The sequence below is a fragment of the Lethenteron reissneri genome, chromosome 52 (assembly GCF_015708825.2).
Source record: "Lethenteron reissneri isolate LAM-NWPU_2019-01 chromosome 52, ASM1570882v1, whole genome shotgun sequence".
Taxonomy (NCBI): Eukaryota; Metazoa; Chordata; class Hyperoartia; order Petromyzontiformes; family Petromyzontidae; genus Lethenteron; species Lethenteron reissneri.
Window position 1 is genome coordinate 6,844,195 of NC_083830.1, and position 17,614 is coordinate 6,861,808.

Here is a 17,614-nt window from a genome sequence, read left to right on the forward strand (position 1 = left end):
TAACGTATCACCTGTCATACTGCACCAACTTATCCAATCGATTACGCTTACTCATCGGATGACCACGCAACGCAGCAAAACCAATCCAATCCGTCACATTTAATGAACTGACCGCAGCTGGAGCAGTCGGTTATTATGTTATGGTCCATTTAGGTGTTAAGTCGATTTATCTTCCACAGCTTGATTACACGTGACCGCGTTGCTGGGTAGTGATACAGTCATTTTGCTGTGACGGTTCCACCTGAAGACGGAAGCTTGTGTTGCCTCCGAAACGTCGTGATTTAATTTATTGAATTTTTTACCTACGTGACTTTACCGAAAAAAACATAGTGTTATTGTCTAATTGCTTATGCCTCAAAAGTAAAAAAAAAAAGCTATTATTCCCTACAAACTTTGCTTTTGTGATCAGGACACACACGCAAAGTTAGTAATCCACTGCATTCATAACACTGTGTAACAAATATATTTATTTCTTTTTCCTGGGTAGTGTTATTTTCTAATTGCTTTTGCCTCAAACGTGTAGAAAATTTCTATTATTCCCCACAAACTTTTCTTTTTTGACCAGGACAGTGACATTTTAAAATGTACCTATATTCAAAGAGAAAACGTGAGCATTTGTGTCATTGCTTCACAAAGTCCTGGTCACAAAAGCAAAGTTTGTGGGGAATAATAGCCATTTTCTACACTTTTGAGGCATAAGCAATTAGAAAACAACACTTACTACCCAGGAACAAAAATTGTGTTACATCGTGAATTATCCACCTCCACGTGCGTTTAACATTAAACTCAACACGCTCATCAATAACACTCCGTGTGTGGTCTTAAAAGGAGAAAAAATATATAGAATAGGCGACGTTTCGGGCAATGGCCCTTCATCGCAGATAAATAGGCCAGATGGAGTGGATGATGGTAAGCGTTGGAGGCTGCACTTTGTTAACATCACGGGGTCCTAATGAGAATGGCATTGATAATTGGTTTTTTACCCTTCTATCTGGCAACAAAACTTACACCTTTTTACACATGTTTGCATAGACCGCAATACCTGCAGTCATAATACAAACAAAAGACATAACTCTGATAATGTATGCACTGTCCTTGAAGTTGATTAGTCCACACCCGAGACAGCTTTCCTTAGAGCCTAGTCTCACATGGGTTGGACCAGATGACGCCAAAACGGTGTCAGTTTTGTTGCCAGATAGAAGGGTAAAAAACCAATTATCATATTTTTACTGGCAAATGAGGTCCCCATGGTGAGAATGACATTGTCAAACTGTTTCCCGACAAACAGTTTGTTAAATATCCACATATTTACATAATTATTAGTAGCTATTGAGTAAGGCGAACCTGTTACTAAGTAAACACATTTTTGTATTGGTAAATTACTATACTACGAGAGAAACTCACTAAAACTGTCTCATCATATATGTGCTACGAGGAAGGGCCATTGTCCGAAACGTCGCCTGTCCAGTGTTGCCCTTTAAATGCCGATGCACGTGATTGATTCAGTATAATCACGTGACATAGAGTCACGTGGAGGGTGGCGGTTGCAAATAAAGCCATCTTACCACGGGACCGCGGCAACGTCACAGCGATCCGCTTCCGCCATCTTACCACGGGGGGGGGGGGGGGGGGACCGCGGCAACGTTACAGCGATTCACTTCCGCCATCTTACTACGGGAAATGCCCTGACGTCTTCAGGAGTTTCTCCCCCCCGCCGCCTTAAACGGCTGGCGGCCATATTGGGTGAGGTTGGGGGGGGGGACCCGGCGTCCAATCCCGCGCGCTCTCGCCCAACGTCAACAGCCCCGGATCGAAGAGCACGTGACGTGAGGGGGGGGGGTGTGTCTCGACCAATCGCGTGCCGCCGCAGTGTGGAAGGGGATTGAGAAGTCGCCCCCCCCCCCGCCCCCCCCATCACGGAGTCGACCGCCGCCCCCCGCAAACCGCCCGGGTCCTGCCGGGGGTCTCCCCTCGTCCACCCCTCGTCCACCACCTTGTCCACCACCACCGCCGCTTCTGTCTCTAGGCCATGGCGGACCGCAAGATCAACGAGGCGCTGGAGCATCTGGCGAGCGCGGAGAAGTGGTGCGGAGGGAGGGAGGGTGACTGAGTCACCCGCGTGTGACTGGCGGTGACTGATCCTGTGGAGCCGATAGTGACTGAGCCTGACTGTCGGTGTCTGTCCGTGTGTGACTGTCAGTGACTGTCGGTGTGTGACTGTCAGTGACGCTGTCTGTGTGACTGACAGTGGCTGATCTTGTGGAAGCGATAGTGACTGAGCCTGGGTGACTGTCAGTATCTGTCGGTGTGTGACTGTCATTGACGCGGTCTGTGTGACTGACAGTGGCTGATCTTGTGGAAGCGATAGTGACTGATCCTGGGTGACTGTCAGTGTCTGTCGGTGTCTGTCGGTGTGTGACTGTCATTGACGCTTCCTGTGTGACTGATGCTGACTGATCCTGTGGAACCCATAGTGACTGATTCTGACTGTCAGTGACTGATTCCGTGGAGCCGATAGTGACTGAGCCTGACTGTCGGTGTCTGTCGGTGTGTGACTGTCAGTGGTTGATCCCGTGGAGCCGATAGTGACTGATCTGACTGTCAGTGACTGTCCGTGTGTGACTGTCAGTGACGCTGTCTGTGTGACTGACAGTGGCTGATCCCGTGGAGCCGATAGTGACTGAGCCTGACTGTCAGTGACTGTCCGTGTGTGACTGTCAGTGACGCTGTCTGTGTGACTGACAGTGGCTGATCCCGTGGAGCCGATAGTGACTGAGCCTGACTGTCGGTGTCTGTCGGTGTGTGACTGTCAGTGACGCTGTCTGTGTGACTGACAGTGGTTGATCTTGTAGAAGCGATAGTGACTGATGTAACTGTCAGTGACTCTCCGTGTTATTGATCCCGTGGAGCCGATAGTGACTGAGCCTGTCTGTCAGTGATGCTTCCTGCGTGACTGACACTGACTGATCTTGTGGAAGCGATAGTGACTGATCCTGGGTGACTGTCAGTGACTGTCAGTGTCTGTCGGTGTGTGACTGTCATTGACGCTTCCTGTGTGACTGATGCTGACTGATCCTGTGGAACCCATAGTGACTGATTCTGACTGTCAGTGACTGATCCCGTGGAGCCGATAGTGACTGAGCCTGACTGTCAGTGACTCTCCGTGTGTGACTGTCATTGACGCAGTCTGTGTGACTGACAGTGGCTGATCTTGTGGAAGCGATAGTGACTAATCCTGGATGACTGTCGGTATCTGTCGGTGTGTGACTGTCAGTGACGCTGTCTGTGTGACTGACAGTGGCTGATCTTGTGGAAGCGATAGTGACTGATCCTGGATGACTGTCGGTGATGCTTCCCGCGTGATTGATGCTGTGGAGCCGATAGTGACTGAGCCTGGGTGACTGTCAGTGACTGTCAGTGTCTGTCGGTGTGTGACTGTCATTGACGCGGTCTGTGTGACTGACAGTGGTTGATCTTGTGGAAGCGATAGTGACTGATCCTGGGTGATTGTCAGTGTCTGTCGGTGTGTGACTGTCGGTGTGCGACTGTCGGTGTGTGACTGACAGTGGTTGATCTTGTGGAAGCGATAGTGACTGATCGGACTGTCAGTGACTGATCCTAGGTGACTGTCAGTGACGCTGTATATGTGACTGTCAGTGACTGACCCCGCGTAACCAATAGTCACTCTGCCTGTATGACTGAGTGATTGCCCTTTGTAACTGATAGTGATTGTTGCTGTGTGACTGACATTCCCTATGTGACTCAATGACTGTGTGACTGATAGTGACTGATCTTGTGTAACAGCAACTGACCCTATGTGACTGACCCTATGTGACTGACCCTATATGACTGACCCTGTGTGACTAACCCTATATGACTGACCCTATGTGACTGACCCTATATGACTGACCCTATGTGACTGCCTGTAACTGACCCTGTGTGAGTGACAGTGGCTGATAGTGAGTTCCCCCGTGTGACTGATTGTGTCTGTCACAGTCACGTAACGGCGACTGTCCCCGTGCGGGAGAGTATTTCCATACCCGGCACACCACATCCAGTATGACATTTCGCTATGGCTGTGGCAACCGGTCACTTGCCACCTACAGGAATATGTTCAGTGAGAAAACACATTCCTGCGGAGGGAGCTGGTAGGAACGTTGGGTTGCTCGGTCAATAGCCAGGGTCAACGGCGGCGTGGTGTATTCCGCAAATATGCCCGACTGTGAGGGCGGGCACAAGCCGGTGTGAGTAGGTTAAACGTTGAGTTTTATAAGGGCACCACGGGGTGACCAGCCCCTCCCACCCAGCCCCACCCTCCCCACTCAGCCCCTCCCCACCCTCCCCTCTCCAACCAGCCCCACCCCTCCCATTTTTGGATGCACGACGGACGGACACAATAATCCCCTGTGGGCTGGTGTAACCAGGAGGTTCCTACCAGTATTACTCCCTTCTGGCTTGACCTACGTGATTGCCCTTGGCCGGCCATGACATGATGTCCATAGTTGACCTGTGACCCCCTGTAACCCCATGACCCCCCCTACCCCTTGTTCCTTAGTCTCAAGACTGGATTCCTCAAGTGGAAGCCGGACTACGACGGAGCCGCTTCAGAGTTCAGCAAAGCAGGTGGTAACCTGACCCCTATATCCGACCTCAACTCGTGACCTACGGTGGCGAGATGTTAGCTACCTTACCTGATCATACAAGGGGGTCGTGGTTCGATCCTGACCCCAACGACCTACTGTATGTTTACAATTTGCATGTTTATCTCCCCGTGGTCGCATGGATTTTCTCTGGGTCCCTCCAGTTTTCCCCCTACACATGTAGAATCAACGTGGCGTTCAGAGTATTTGGCTGCTATAAATGTCCACGTGATAAGCCACTTCGTTGAGTTATCATTTGTGGCCAGGTCGCTGCTGAAAAAGAGTTGTACAGCTCAGTGCGCCTTACCTGGCAAAACCAAAATATAGTTTTTTACACTATGAGACCTCCTTTACCAGTGGCAAAATATAGTAGTAGTGCACTGTTTTTGAGTTGTATGCCTTTTGGCGTCATCTGGTCCAACACTATGTGAGACTAGGCTCTAAGGAAAGCTGTCTCGGGTGTGGACCAATCAACTTCAAGGACAGTGCATATCATTACCATTATCAGAGTTGTTTATTTTTGTTTGCATTTTGACTGCTTGTGTTGCGGTTATTGCAAACATGATGCCTTGTATAAAGGTGTCAGTTTTGTACCAGTTTAAAGGGTAAAAACCTACTACAAAATATAGTTGTTTTTTTACCCATATTTCTGACCTCGACCCCTGCCTGACGCAAACCTCTGACCTCTACGCCTGATCCAAACCCTTGACGCAGACACCTACATTGACTGCTGACATCAACCACTGCCAAGGGTTGTTAACTGATAATCTGCATAGCTGTAATCGATTATTTTCACAATCGATTGCCGATTCCAAAAGTCAGATTTCCATAATTGGAGATTGATTTTTAGGAGGAAGAGGCACACGCGATATGGCCGCACATTGACTTAACTGTTGTGTACCCATTCATACCACTGGGTGAACAGGCGGTGGGGTGGGTGGATTTAAGAAACTTGCACCATTGTTTCTACTGGACATGTGTGAAAACTACTGGACATCTGTGAAAAAAGAGCGTCATAGCTCATGTAATTTCTCCAGTATAAATTTTCAGCTTTTCTAATTCTGCTTCAACTTTCACTTCCTCGTGCGCCGTACCGGCTTTCATAGGTGCTCGCCAACAGCAGTTCCCCCCCCTCCCCATACAGCCTCTATAGACTACATGGGGATCTGTCTGTGTGTGTACACGTGTGTTCTATTACTCGTGGGGAGCGGTAGTGCAGCGGTTAGCGCGCTGCGCTACGAAATCGGCAACCCGGGATCAATTCCCGCTCTCGGGAAATACCAGTGACGATTATCTAAACTGGTCCTGGGCCTCCCCTAGGTCTACTCAGCCTCAAATGAGTACCTGGTGCGGTGTGTGAACATCGCCACTGGGGAGACGAAGGCGGTCGGGCGTGGTGCTGACCACCCACCCCCTCATGTACCTTTCAACAGTCTGTTACAGACTCTACGGGAGATCGTTGTCTTTGTCCTCCGAGTGTGTAATTGTGTTTGTGTTCTTGTGTGTGTGTGTGTCTCAGCGGTGGCGTTTAAGAACGCCAAGCAGTACGATCAGGCCAAGGAGGCCTACCTCAAGGAGGCGCAGTCCCACAAATTCAACCAAGCGTATCCTGCTCGGCCCGGTGGCCACAACCCTCGCTCGCGCTGATGGGAGTGGTAACCCACCCCTCCACCCCCTCCCCCCGCCCTCGCTCACCAATAACCCTTCTCCACTGGTCTTGTGGTTGTTGTTGTTTGACTTGCATCCCACTGGGATATTTGCACAGGGTTGGTGTACGGTGATTTTTTCTGCAATATTTTGCTGTCTTTTCTTGGATTTTCTGTTTGCACATATTCACTTTAATATGTTTTCTTGTTCATGTTTTGTTTTTTGTTTGTTGCGGTTGCACCCGATTCAAGAGCCGAATGGCTCACAGGGCTATACCTAATAAATGAACTTTGAACTTTGAATCTGCGCCATGTCAGCACGCAGTTGGCACGGCATGGGTGACTTTTCACCGCTGGCCGTTTGCAGAGCCGAGCCAGAACCGAGCCGTGCTACGCTGGCCTCACAAGGCATCTTGTGACGTACAATGTAAACAGAGCGTCGACACGTCAACTTCACGTGTCTTCCAGTCACGTGTGACGTTGATGGCACAGCGAGGCTTCGTGCAGTGGAAAAAAGCCACTCGTCCCTCCTGACCCGTGCCAGCTTAATACATTTATATCAAATGATATTGTTCGTTAAGTGCATTCCTATACGTGAACCTTCATCCTTAACCTCACCTCTCAGGCTCTTCCACTCGGCAAAGTAAGTATCCACTTCGGACGCTCAACATGCTGCCTGCTACTCACGCTGCGGTCAAAGCTCTCATCACCTGATATGTGGCAGAACCCGAGTTCAAGTACGGGGTCGCAGGTGGACTCGGACAATCACGAGCAGCCCCCGCAGTCATATAAAAATTAACCCGTAAAAACGTTTTTCACTATAAATCCTTTATATGCGTGGCATCGGTTTTATTTTATTATTCATTTCTGTTTTTCTTGAGTAAGAGTTTCATTTTTATCACATTGGTATTCTAAATTAAATATGAAAACTTTTTTTCCTAAAAAGTGGAAAATTTTGGAAAAAAAATTTTCAAGAAAATAAATTGTCACGCACAACGAGTCTGTGTGCAAAATGTCAGCTCGATTGGATCACGGGAAGTGGGTTAAAAAACGACCGAAAGATTTGCACGGTTGTAAGCGCGCAAGCAAGCAAGCAAGTGAACTTAATATAAAGAATTTAAAAAGCTCAACCTTTCGACCAATGCACCTACAGCAAATTAACATGCCAATTTGTAACATTGCCTCAAACTTACTGGAATGATACGGTCAGAGTTTAAACCACCGGTCCAGAGTTTGCTTGTCTTGAAACAATGCGCCTAAAACTATGCTTTGCCAAAAAGGCCGTCGTGTAAGATTGGGTCGTGTAAGAAATTAATTTTTTGATGCGGATAGACGGATTTGTGAAGGATGCATTGTTGTTATATTCCCGACAACGACAGGAACGATGATTTGTATAACAATCCGGCCGGGTGGCCCAGTGGTGGAGTGAGTGGCTCGCAGTCGGAATGTCGCGAGTTCAAACCCTGTTTGGGTGTGGGGTTGGCTCAATCCATCATAGAATGTGTGGGTGTGTGCCGGGGGGTGGGGTCAGAAAAAACATGGAATAGAGGAGAGAGAGCAATGCTGTGGGACAGCCCTGAGCCAGCACCAACCACAACAGCAACAGCAACAACGACAAGACCCAGGGGCAGCCTGGACAGCACAAACACAGGGGCAGCTGGGACAGCAGCAACAACAACAAGACCTAGGGTAGCCAGCGCAGCACCAACAATATCAACGAGACATTGGGGCAGACAGGGCAGCAACAGCCCAGCACCAACAACAGCAGACCCCAGGGGCAGCCCAGGTTAGCACCAGGGCATTTTTAGGAGGCCGATGACTAAACGAGTTACCAGGGTTTAAAGCTTTCGTGACTGCAGGGATTCATCTTCTTGGTTCTTTCGGTCAAGTCACGTAGAAGGGAAATAATCCGACAGACCTGTTCTTCACCTGAGGACGGCTGCTTGCGTTGTGGCCGAAACGTCGCGAGAATGATTTTATTATGTTTTATTTTTATTACTTTATTATTTCCCTTCTACGTGACTTTACCGAAAGAACCAAGAAGATGAGTTACTAGGGCTCGTGATGCACGCGCGGAGTCGATGTTTACGTCGATGGAAATTGAAGTTCACATCAAACGCCTGTAGTACGCCTCTCGCACATGTGGGTATGGAGCATCTGAGCCATAAACTCAAGGGCAAGGTGGAGGAATATGAGGACAGATTGCACTCCCCCCCCCTTCATACCACACCTGAAATTAGCTAGCTGGATGGAGGAGCGGGAGACGGGGACCGACGACAAGGCGTATAGCCCCTTGCCACCAGACAGGAGACGGGCTCGGAGGGGTGGAAGGGAAGTACGGACGCTCATTAGCCGCCTTTTATGTTTATTTTATTTGAGGGTCATTTGGTTATACCCCCCTTCATTTCCTTGTCACCCGTCCCTTAAATACCTACCTCACCCCCACCGCGGCGCCCCAGCTTGTTCGGGGCAGCGGCTCCGCTCCCCCTCCTCCTACCCCCCCCTCCCTCCCCACTCTCTTTAACCGGGTTAACTCGCGCCATCGTGATCGAACGCGCGACGCGCTGCAACGGGTAACGTGTAATTGCCCCAAAAGGAACAGTTTTGTTTTTCTAAATCGCACCAAAAAAAAAACCCCGCCAGCGTCGCATTCTAAGCTCTCGCGGCGACCCCACCACGGCCACACCAGCCGAGACGGGAAATAATCGCGCGGCGAACGACACGAGGCGAGGAAATGGCTCTTCACGCGGGATCGCGGCGCCGAATCGCAAATGTTTATCTGGTCGGCGGCGTGTAGTTGTTAATGGCTGCGGTGAACACCGACGCCTGTTGATTGTGTGCTTGTGCGTCTCGTCGCAGGGCGTACGAACAGGCGGGGATGATGCTGAAGGTAACGACGCCCGTGTGTGTGCGTGAGTGCTTGCGTGGGAGAGCGGTGGCGCAATGGTTGGCGCACTGCGCTACGAACCCGCTGAGCCGAGATTGCCGCTCGCGGCCGACATCGGTGGTGAACACCCGAACCGGTGCTGAGCCTTCCTTAGATCGACTCAGCCTTAAATGAGTAGCTGATGCAATGTGTACAACATCAGCATTGGGGAGACAAAGGCGGTCGGGCGTCGTGCTGACCACCCACCCCCTTCGTGTGCCGCGTTTGTGCCGGCCGTCATAGCTGCCACTCGCCAACAGTGCTTGCCCCAACAGTCTGTTGAAGGGGGATGTTTGTCTTTAGTATTGCGCGTGTGCACATGCGCGTGCGTGCGCGTGGCAGGAGATGCAGCGTCTGCCCGAGGCCGTGGACCTGATTGAGCGTGCGAGCACCATGTACCTGGAGAACGGCACGCCGGACACTGCCGCCATCGCGCTGGAGCGCGCCGGCAAGTACGGCTTGCAGGCTGCACGCACACACGCACGCAGCCGAGACGCACACACACACGTGCACACACGTGCACACACACGTGCACACGCAGCCGAAACACACACACACGTGCACGCGCACACACACATGCACACATAGCCAGGATACACGCACACAGCCGAGACACGCACACACACACGTGCACGCACACACACACATGCACACATAGCCAGGATGCACGCACACAGCCGAGACATGCACGCACACAGCCGAGACACGCACACACACGTGCACACACACGTGCACACATAGCCAGGATACAAACACACGTGCACACACACGTGCACACACATGTGCACACATAGCCAGGATATACACACACACAGCCGGCATACAGCCAGGGTATTCTCACACACAGCCAGTATACAGCTGGGCATACTCACACAGTCACATGCAGCCGGCATACAACCGGTTCTACAGCCAGGAAACACACACACGGCCAGGATACAGCCACACAGCTGAGATACACACACACAGGTGGGACATACTCGCGCACAGCCGGGCTACGGCTGGGTTACGCCACACACATCTGGGTGGTTACTCATAGCACACGGCTGGGCTTCACTCACGCGCACACACACTGGACGGCCGGGATACACTACACGTGACCTCTGACCCCCAGGCTGGTGGAGACTGTGAATCTGGACAAGGCCATCGAGCTGTTCCGGGCTGCAGGGGCGGTGTACGAGGTGAGGGGTGAGGGGTCAAGAGATGGGGTGAGGGGTGAAGTGATGGGGTGAGGAGAGGAATGAATGGTGAGGGGTGTCGAGAGAGGGGGGGGGGGATGTGGGGTGCGGTAGAGTGGGTGAAGTGTCTGTGTTAGACCGGGGATGTGCCAGTTGGAGGTCGTGACCCCGCGTGACCCCCCCCCCCCACGTGACCCCCCCCCGCACGTGACCCCCCCCCCCCCCCCCGCGTGCCCCCCCCCCCCCCCCCCCCGCGTGTCCATCTCTTGTCAGAATGAGGAGAGGATGCGCCAAGCTGCAGAAATGTTGGACCGGATCTCGCGGCTCCTGGTGCGAGGAGGGAGGTACACGTGAACACAAAGACAAAGAGATCCCCCCCCCACATAGCCTTTAGCAGACTGTTGGGGCAAGGGCTTTTTGCGAGTGCCGATTAACGCCTGCACGACACATGAAGGGGTGGGTAGCCAGCTCCCCATCCGACGCGCAGACATACAAAGACAAAGATCCCCAATGCTGCTGTTTACACAGCACACCAGGTAATTATTTGAGGCCGAGTCGACCTAGGAGAGGCCCAGGACCGGTTCAGATATTCGTCACCGATGTTGGCCTGTGAAGCAGGAATCGAACTCGGTTTGCTGCACACACACACACACGTACACACGTATACACAAGAACAACACCAGCCGCCATTCGCCACTAATCACCACGGCGCCTGTACCAGGCTAGGTGTACTTTAAGGCTATCACCCGAAGTTTAAAAGGTTCGCTGGTGGCAGGAGGTCTTGGGGACAGACCCCCAGGTGCCATGGGTTGATTGAGATGACTGGTTGATGTACCACCTGTGCCCCCAACGCGTACAACCACCCCTGCAAACACGCATATACACGTGTACACATGTCCACACATACGTTCAAACATGTACACAGACATGCGCACGTACGCACATGCCCACGAGCGTGCAATGTACACATCCGTTGCATATGTCTGAACCTGTGCAACCCTATGCCTCCGTGTCTCTGCGCCCCCATGTCTTTATTTCACTATGGTCCTGTTTCACCGTACAACCGTTGTCCTATAACTATGTGTTCCCATGTCCCCCTGTGTGTGTCCTGTGTCCGCTGTATCCCCACGTCCCCTTGCGTCCGTGCTCCCCGCGTCTCCTTGTCCAGGCTGGACGAGGCGGTTGTGTCTCTGCAAAAGGAGAAGCTCATGTGTCGCGACCTTGAGAATTACGCCACCTGCAACAAGGTGGCTGTCTCCCTCCCTCCCTCCATTCCACCCCCACTCATTTCACACCTTTTCCCCCCACCCCAGAGTTCGCAATCGGGTTCCCGATACCCGTACCCTACCCGATACCCGGCTACCCGTACCCGGCTGGGTACGGGTACCCGTTTGCGACCCTGGTGCGGCCGGGTACGGGTACGGGTAGGCCGTGAGTCACTGGTGAGTAACCGTTTGTCACTCATTTCCCAACGTCTTGTCTCTTTTCACAATTCAAGTTCCTAGAATCAACCCACCCGCGCCTGCAACATGGCTTCATCCCAGAGGTCGCAATCAGGTACCCGATACCCGTACCCTACCCGATACCCGGCCGGTTACGGGTAGCCGGGTATCGGGTAGGGTACGGGTACCCGTTTGCGACCGTGGTGTGGCCGGGTACGGGTAAGGAATCAAAACCCGTTTGTGACCTCTGCCCCACCCTCCCTCCCTCCCTCGAGTCTCGAGATGATTTTCAACGGGGTCTTGCTGCGTTGGGATATTTGGCCGTGTATTGAATTCTATTCGTGAGAGTTTATCTTTGTGTGGGAGGAAACCGGAGAACCGGGAGAAAGCTCACCGTGCCTTGTGGTGATGTTGCGGTGACGGTGATGTTGTGGTGATGCTATGGAGATGCTGCGGTGATGTTGCGGCGGTGCTTTAGCGATCCTGCGTTGATGTTGATGTTGTGGTGATGCTATGGAGATGCTGCGGTGATGTTGCCGTGGTGCTTTGGCGATCCTGCGTTGATGCTGCAGTGATGCGACAGCGATGATGCGGTGATGCTGATGTTGTGGTGATGCTATGGAGATGCGGCGGTGATGTTGCGGTGGTGCTTTGGTGATCCAGCGGTGATGTTGATGTTGTGGCGATGCTACGGAGATGCTGCGGTGATGGTGATGTTGTGGTGATGCTGCGGCGACGTTGTGGTGATGTTGCGATGCGTGGCTGTGCCGTCACAGAAAACCATCTCCCAGGTGCTGGTTCACCTGCACCGCAACGACTACGTCGCGGCGGAGAAGTGCGTGCGGGAGAGCTACAGGTGAGCAGATGAAATACAGACGGCACCGTGTAGACGGAACACCGTGTAGATGGAACACCGTGCAGACGGAACACCGTACAAGCCGCACCATACAGACCGCACCCTACAGATCGCATCCTACAGACCGCATCCTACAGACCGCACTTCACAAAGGGCACCCTACAGAGGGTCGGGCGTGGTGCTGGCCACCCACCCCCTCGTGTGCCGCGTCGGCCTTCGTAGGTGCTATTCGCGACCTTTGTCTTTGTGGCGCAGCATCCCGGGCTTCACGGCGAGCGAGGACTGTGCGGCGCTGGAGCAGCTGCTGGAGGCGTTCGACCAGCAGGACCCCGACGCCGTCTTCGCCGTGTGTAGCTCCCCGCTCTTCAAGTACATGGACAACGACGTGCGTCACGCACACGCAGCGCACACAGTGCACACGGCAGCACACATGCAGCACATTCGCAGTACGCGCGTCAAAGACGCACACACAGCAACGTACACAGCGCACACACACACGCGCACACGCAGCGCACGCAGCGCACACGCAGCGCATGCAGCGCACACACGCACACGCAGCACACACAACGCACGCAGCGCACACACGCAGCACACGCAGCGCACGCAGCGCGCACACGCAGCGCACACGCGCACGCAGCACGCACACGGCAGCACACATGCAGCACATTCGCAGTACGCGCGTCAAAGACACACGCACAGCAACGTACACAGCGCACACACGCGCACGGCAGCACACGCGCACACACGCACGCACACGCGCACGGCAGCACACATGCAGCACATTCGCAGTACGCGCGTACTAGACGCACGGCACGTGGGGCACATACGCAGCACATTCTTCACTCACAGTACACGCGCAAGCACACACACGGACACGCAGTACACACGCACGGCACGCGGGACACACGCACACACAGGGTTCACACGCACAGCACTTGCACGCCGGTGGTGGTGCAAGTAATGATGATGGTGCTAATGCTGGCTGTAGTGAGGGTGTGGTTGATGGGGGGAGGGTGATGGTGGTCGTGGTGGTGGCAGGAGTGTTGATGGTGGTTTGGTGGTGGTAATGACGATGGTGCTGTTAGTTGTTGTAAGTCCGGTGATGGCGATAGCGGTGGTGGTGACGGGCTTGGCGATGACAACGATGTTGATGGTAGCGTTGATTGTGGTGGTGGTGGTAGTGGCGATGGCAACGATGCTGATGGTAGCAATGATGGTGGTGGTGGTGGTGGCGATGGCAACGATGCTGATGGTAGCGATGATGGTGGTGGTGGCGATGGCAACGATGTTGATGGTAGCGATGATGGTGGTGACGGGCGTGGCGATGGCAACGATGTTGATGGTAGCGATGGTGGTGGTAGTGGCGATGGCAACGATGCTGATGGTAGCGATGATGGTGGTGGTGGCGATGATGGTGGTGGTGGCGATAATGGTGGTGGTGGCAATGATGATGGTGGTGGTGGCGATGATGGTGGTGGCGATGGGTGTTTGACGTTGGGTGACGTGTGCACACAGTACACCAAGCTGGCGCGGAGTCTGCAAGTGGTGGGGGTGCCGTCCAAGAGGAAAGTGGAGTCTCCACTGGCCGGGTCCGGGGGGGGCGATGGGCCCCAGGCGGGGGCCACCTCCCCCGGCGGGGGGGGCGAGGAGGACGATGAGTATGCGGGGGGGCTCTGCTGAACGTACACGCATGAACACGCACGCACGCACAAACACACGGACATATACGCGCACACACACACGCACGCGCGCAAACTTACATCCGTACACACGTGCAAGATCATCCCCCTGTTTAGCGTTGAACAGATTGTTGGTGCTGTTACAATGCACAGTGGGGTGGGGCGGCTAAGATCAACGCCCGGTCACCTTTGTCTCCCCCCAGTGCTGATGTTTTACACACCGCACCAGGTACTCTAGCAAGGCCGAGTCGACCTAGGGGAGGCCCAGGACCGGTTGAGATATTCGCTGTCACTGTTAAGGGCCGTGAGCGGGAACCGAACTCAGGTCGCCGAGTTCGCAGCCCAGTGTGCTAACCGCTGCGCCACCGCTCCCATCGTCACTAATTGCACATACACACACGCACACAGAAAGACTAAATGCTGTTCGCGAGCATCGATGAAGGTCCTATACAGCGCTATAGACACACACACATATACACACACACGCACATATGTATACAAAGTACATATGAACACAAAAACAAAGAAAAAGATCCCCTGTATAGCCTTTAACAGACTGTTGGAGCAAGTGCTGTTAGCGAGTAGCACCTATGAAGGCCGACACGGCACACGAGGCACACAGACAAATAAACAACCACATGGACTACATTTCAACACTCATTCGCTGCTCGTTTTTATTTTATTTTGGGGGGGAGGGGGCAGGGTGGGGAGGAAATGTGAGGTGACGTGCTATTGCACCCACCATATCACGCCTGGCCCACGTGGGTTCCTCTTTATGACTGTGTTGCGATTAACTAAAATAATAATAAGAAGAAGTAGAATATTTATCATCCTTATTGCTGGTATAGAAAACCCCTGTGTCGTGGTGCCACCGTGCCAAGTGGTTTTTGTTCCGTGGACCCTCTGATGGCAAGGCCGAACCTTCGCCTGCCAGCCTGCTTAGCGGTGACGTCACAAGGGGGGGCCCCTAATTTCCGGTCCATGCGGCGGCGGCGGCGTCATCGATGATTCACAAATCGGTGCGTCGAGTGGGGGGTCGCCGGGGTTTTATTGGGGGGGGGGGGGGGCCCCCCGCGATTTTTCTCGTTCGATACGATTCCGCGCCGATTCCGTGCCGATCCCATCGTCCGCTTGGCCGCATTGTCGTCGTGTCGTTGTGGTTGTTCTCTCGTTTACTTTCGTAATTGTTTCACTTGCTGATCAAAAAAAAAAAGCACGATTGAAATTGCAAACGCGAAAAATCGTTTGTTATTTTTCGGATTCGTTTTATTTTCTTTCAGGCGGGAAGCCACGCAGCGACCTGTCCGTATTTGCGTCTTGCTAACGTGTGTTTGTTACGGTATGTTGAACTTCCTTCGCGCCGTACGTAGCCAACCGTGCAAATCGGAGGTGCGGGGAAGGGCCGACAAGTTAAACACACACACACAAAAAACGTCACAACGTTTCGTCGTTACGACGTTTCGACGGTGTCTGCACCGCGTGGGTGGTCATGGTGGTGCGACGCGCAACACCAAGGGCAACACCAATCCAGGAGAGGCACGTGGCAAGGGTGTAAGGATACTTCAATGTAAACCCAACAGCTTCCTTACGTAAATGGGAAAACCCACCGCCAGTGTCGCCCGTTTAATGTGCGCACACGCAGACACAGATTCCCATTTAACAGCCTTCAAGTGCTGTTAGCGAACACCTATAAAGGTCGGCACGGCGCACGAGGGGGTGGGTGGCCAGCACCACACCCCCCACTACTGATGATTTACACACAGCACCAGGTACTCATTTGAAGCCCAGTCGACTGAGGGGAGGCCCAGGAGCGGCTTAAATATTCGCCACCGTTATTTCTCGTGAGCTGGTATCGAACTCGGGTCCGCTGGGTTCCGAGCGCAGCGTACTAACTGCTGCACCACCCCTCTGCGAGGTCGAATGTCCCTAAGCTCTATTCCTAGCCCTATTCCCAAATTATCATGGTTTCAGCTCACGGTGTACGTGGGAGAACGATTCTCTCACAATAAAATATTTGGCACGTCCGACGCTCGTACGCGTGACAATTGAATTTGACAATATAATCTGTGTCGGGTGGTGGAGGATCTTGCGACACAAATTTGAGCAGGTCATTACGTAACCCCGAAAATAAATTACGAATTGCGATGTTGGCTACGAAATCGTACGTTGTGAACGATGATTGAAGGTCCAAATAAACAGCTGTTATTTAAATTCAAGTCAAAAGTAATTTCCTGGCTCAAATGCGCATGCATTGATGTGGCTTTAATTCTGTTTACAGCCCTGAGCTAGAGATCGAAATTCCACGTCCTTATGGTGGGAGGCGAATCTGTCCATAGGACAACTTCATTTTATCAACCCCAGACAGCTGATGATTCAGCTGTGTCGGGTGGAGGAGGGGTGTACGACACAACATTGGCATTGTACAGAGGGATCGCAATACGATGCAATGGTTTACATTTAAGCTTCCTCTTCTCCTATAATGCGGTGGTTACGTTCCTGAAGAACACCGCGCTGTGGAAAAAAGCGTTATAAATAATATATTATGTCGGGTAAAGCACAGACGTGAGATGCATACGCAGGCTGAACAATGACAGCCCTCGTGGGTAGCATCTAGAAGCATCCAGCAGCATCCCACCTTGTGTGATGCTACGCTGAAGGCAGCCGTACTACCGCTTATACACGCGTGACGTAGATCTGTTCACTAAATTTGCGTTATAAAAAGATGCATTCCCCAATACAATTGTCGCGTTATATCCAAATCGCATTATCAAAACACGCGTTGTAGGAGAACAGACCGTACCGCCATGGGAGATTGCTGCTATCATCGTCATCATTGTGGGACTCAATATCGTATCGTATTGTGAAGAATCCTTATCGCGGCGACCCCAGTTGTAAGTGAAGCAGACATTTGTTGTTAATGTGATTTCCCCCCCCCCCCCCCGAATGTGTTCACGCGTTCTACCCTGACGGAATAAACATCGACCCGCTGCTTGTGTCATCATCAATCGTCGTCAGCCACGGTCAGTCCACTGCTGGACGGAGGCCTCCCCAAGTCCGCCTCTCGCGATTCTGCAGTGTAGCAATCCGCCCAGGAACTTTCCTGCACCTACGAGCTGATTTTAGTTATCGCTCCATCTCCCCGGTGGGCGTGCTTTCTCCGGGACACGTTCCATTGCTTGTCTGCTGCTCAGTTTGTTGTCCTTGCCCCGCACCTGCGATCGGCACGGTTGGCTACGTACGGTGCGAAAGA

At 52.7% G+C, this 17,614-nt stretch overlaps 1 protein-coding gene across 1 annotated transcript; it reads left to right on the forward strand.

Moving 5' to 3' along the window:
• The first annotated feature begins 1,913 nt into the window (after positions 1–1,913).
• Positions 1,914–17,352, forward strand: LOC133355822 (gamma-soluble NSF attachment protein-like). Its single transcript, XM_061573218.1, has 12 exons — positions 1,914–2,085; positions 4,556–4,623; positions 6,160–6,244; positions 6,912–6,929; positions 9,146–9,176; positions 9,555–9,664; positions 10,324–10,390; positions 10,661–10,731; positions 11,556–11,634; positions 12,606–12,685; positions 12,941–13,070; positions 14,201–17,352. The coding sequence occupies exons 1-12, from the start codon at positions 2,030–2,032 to the stop codon at positions 14,363–14,365; spliced, it is 960 nt and encodes a 319-aa protein (XP_061429202.1). The 5' UTR covers positions 1,914–2,029; the 3' UTR covers positions 14,366–17,352.
• Positions 17,353–17,614: the final 262 nt, after the last annotated feature.

Excerpts from the sequence above, each read along its gene's own strand:
- LOC133355822 (XM_061573218.1), top strand. The coding sequence starts at position 2,030 with ATGGCGGACCGCAAGATCAACGAGGCGCTGGAGCATCTGGCGAGCGCG. Across the intron at positions 2,086-4,555 it reads CTGGCGAGCGCGGAGAAGTG|TCTCAAGACTGGATTCCTCA; the intron begins GTGCGGAGGGAG and ends CTTGTTCCTTAG. Across the intron at positions 13,071-14,200 it reads TCAAGTACATGGACAACGAC|TACACCAAGCTGGCGCGGAG; the intron begins GTGCGTCACGCA and ends GTGTGCACACAG.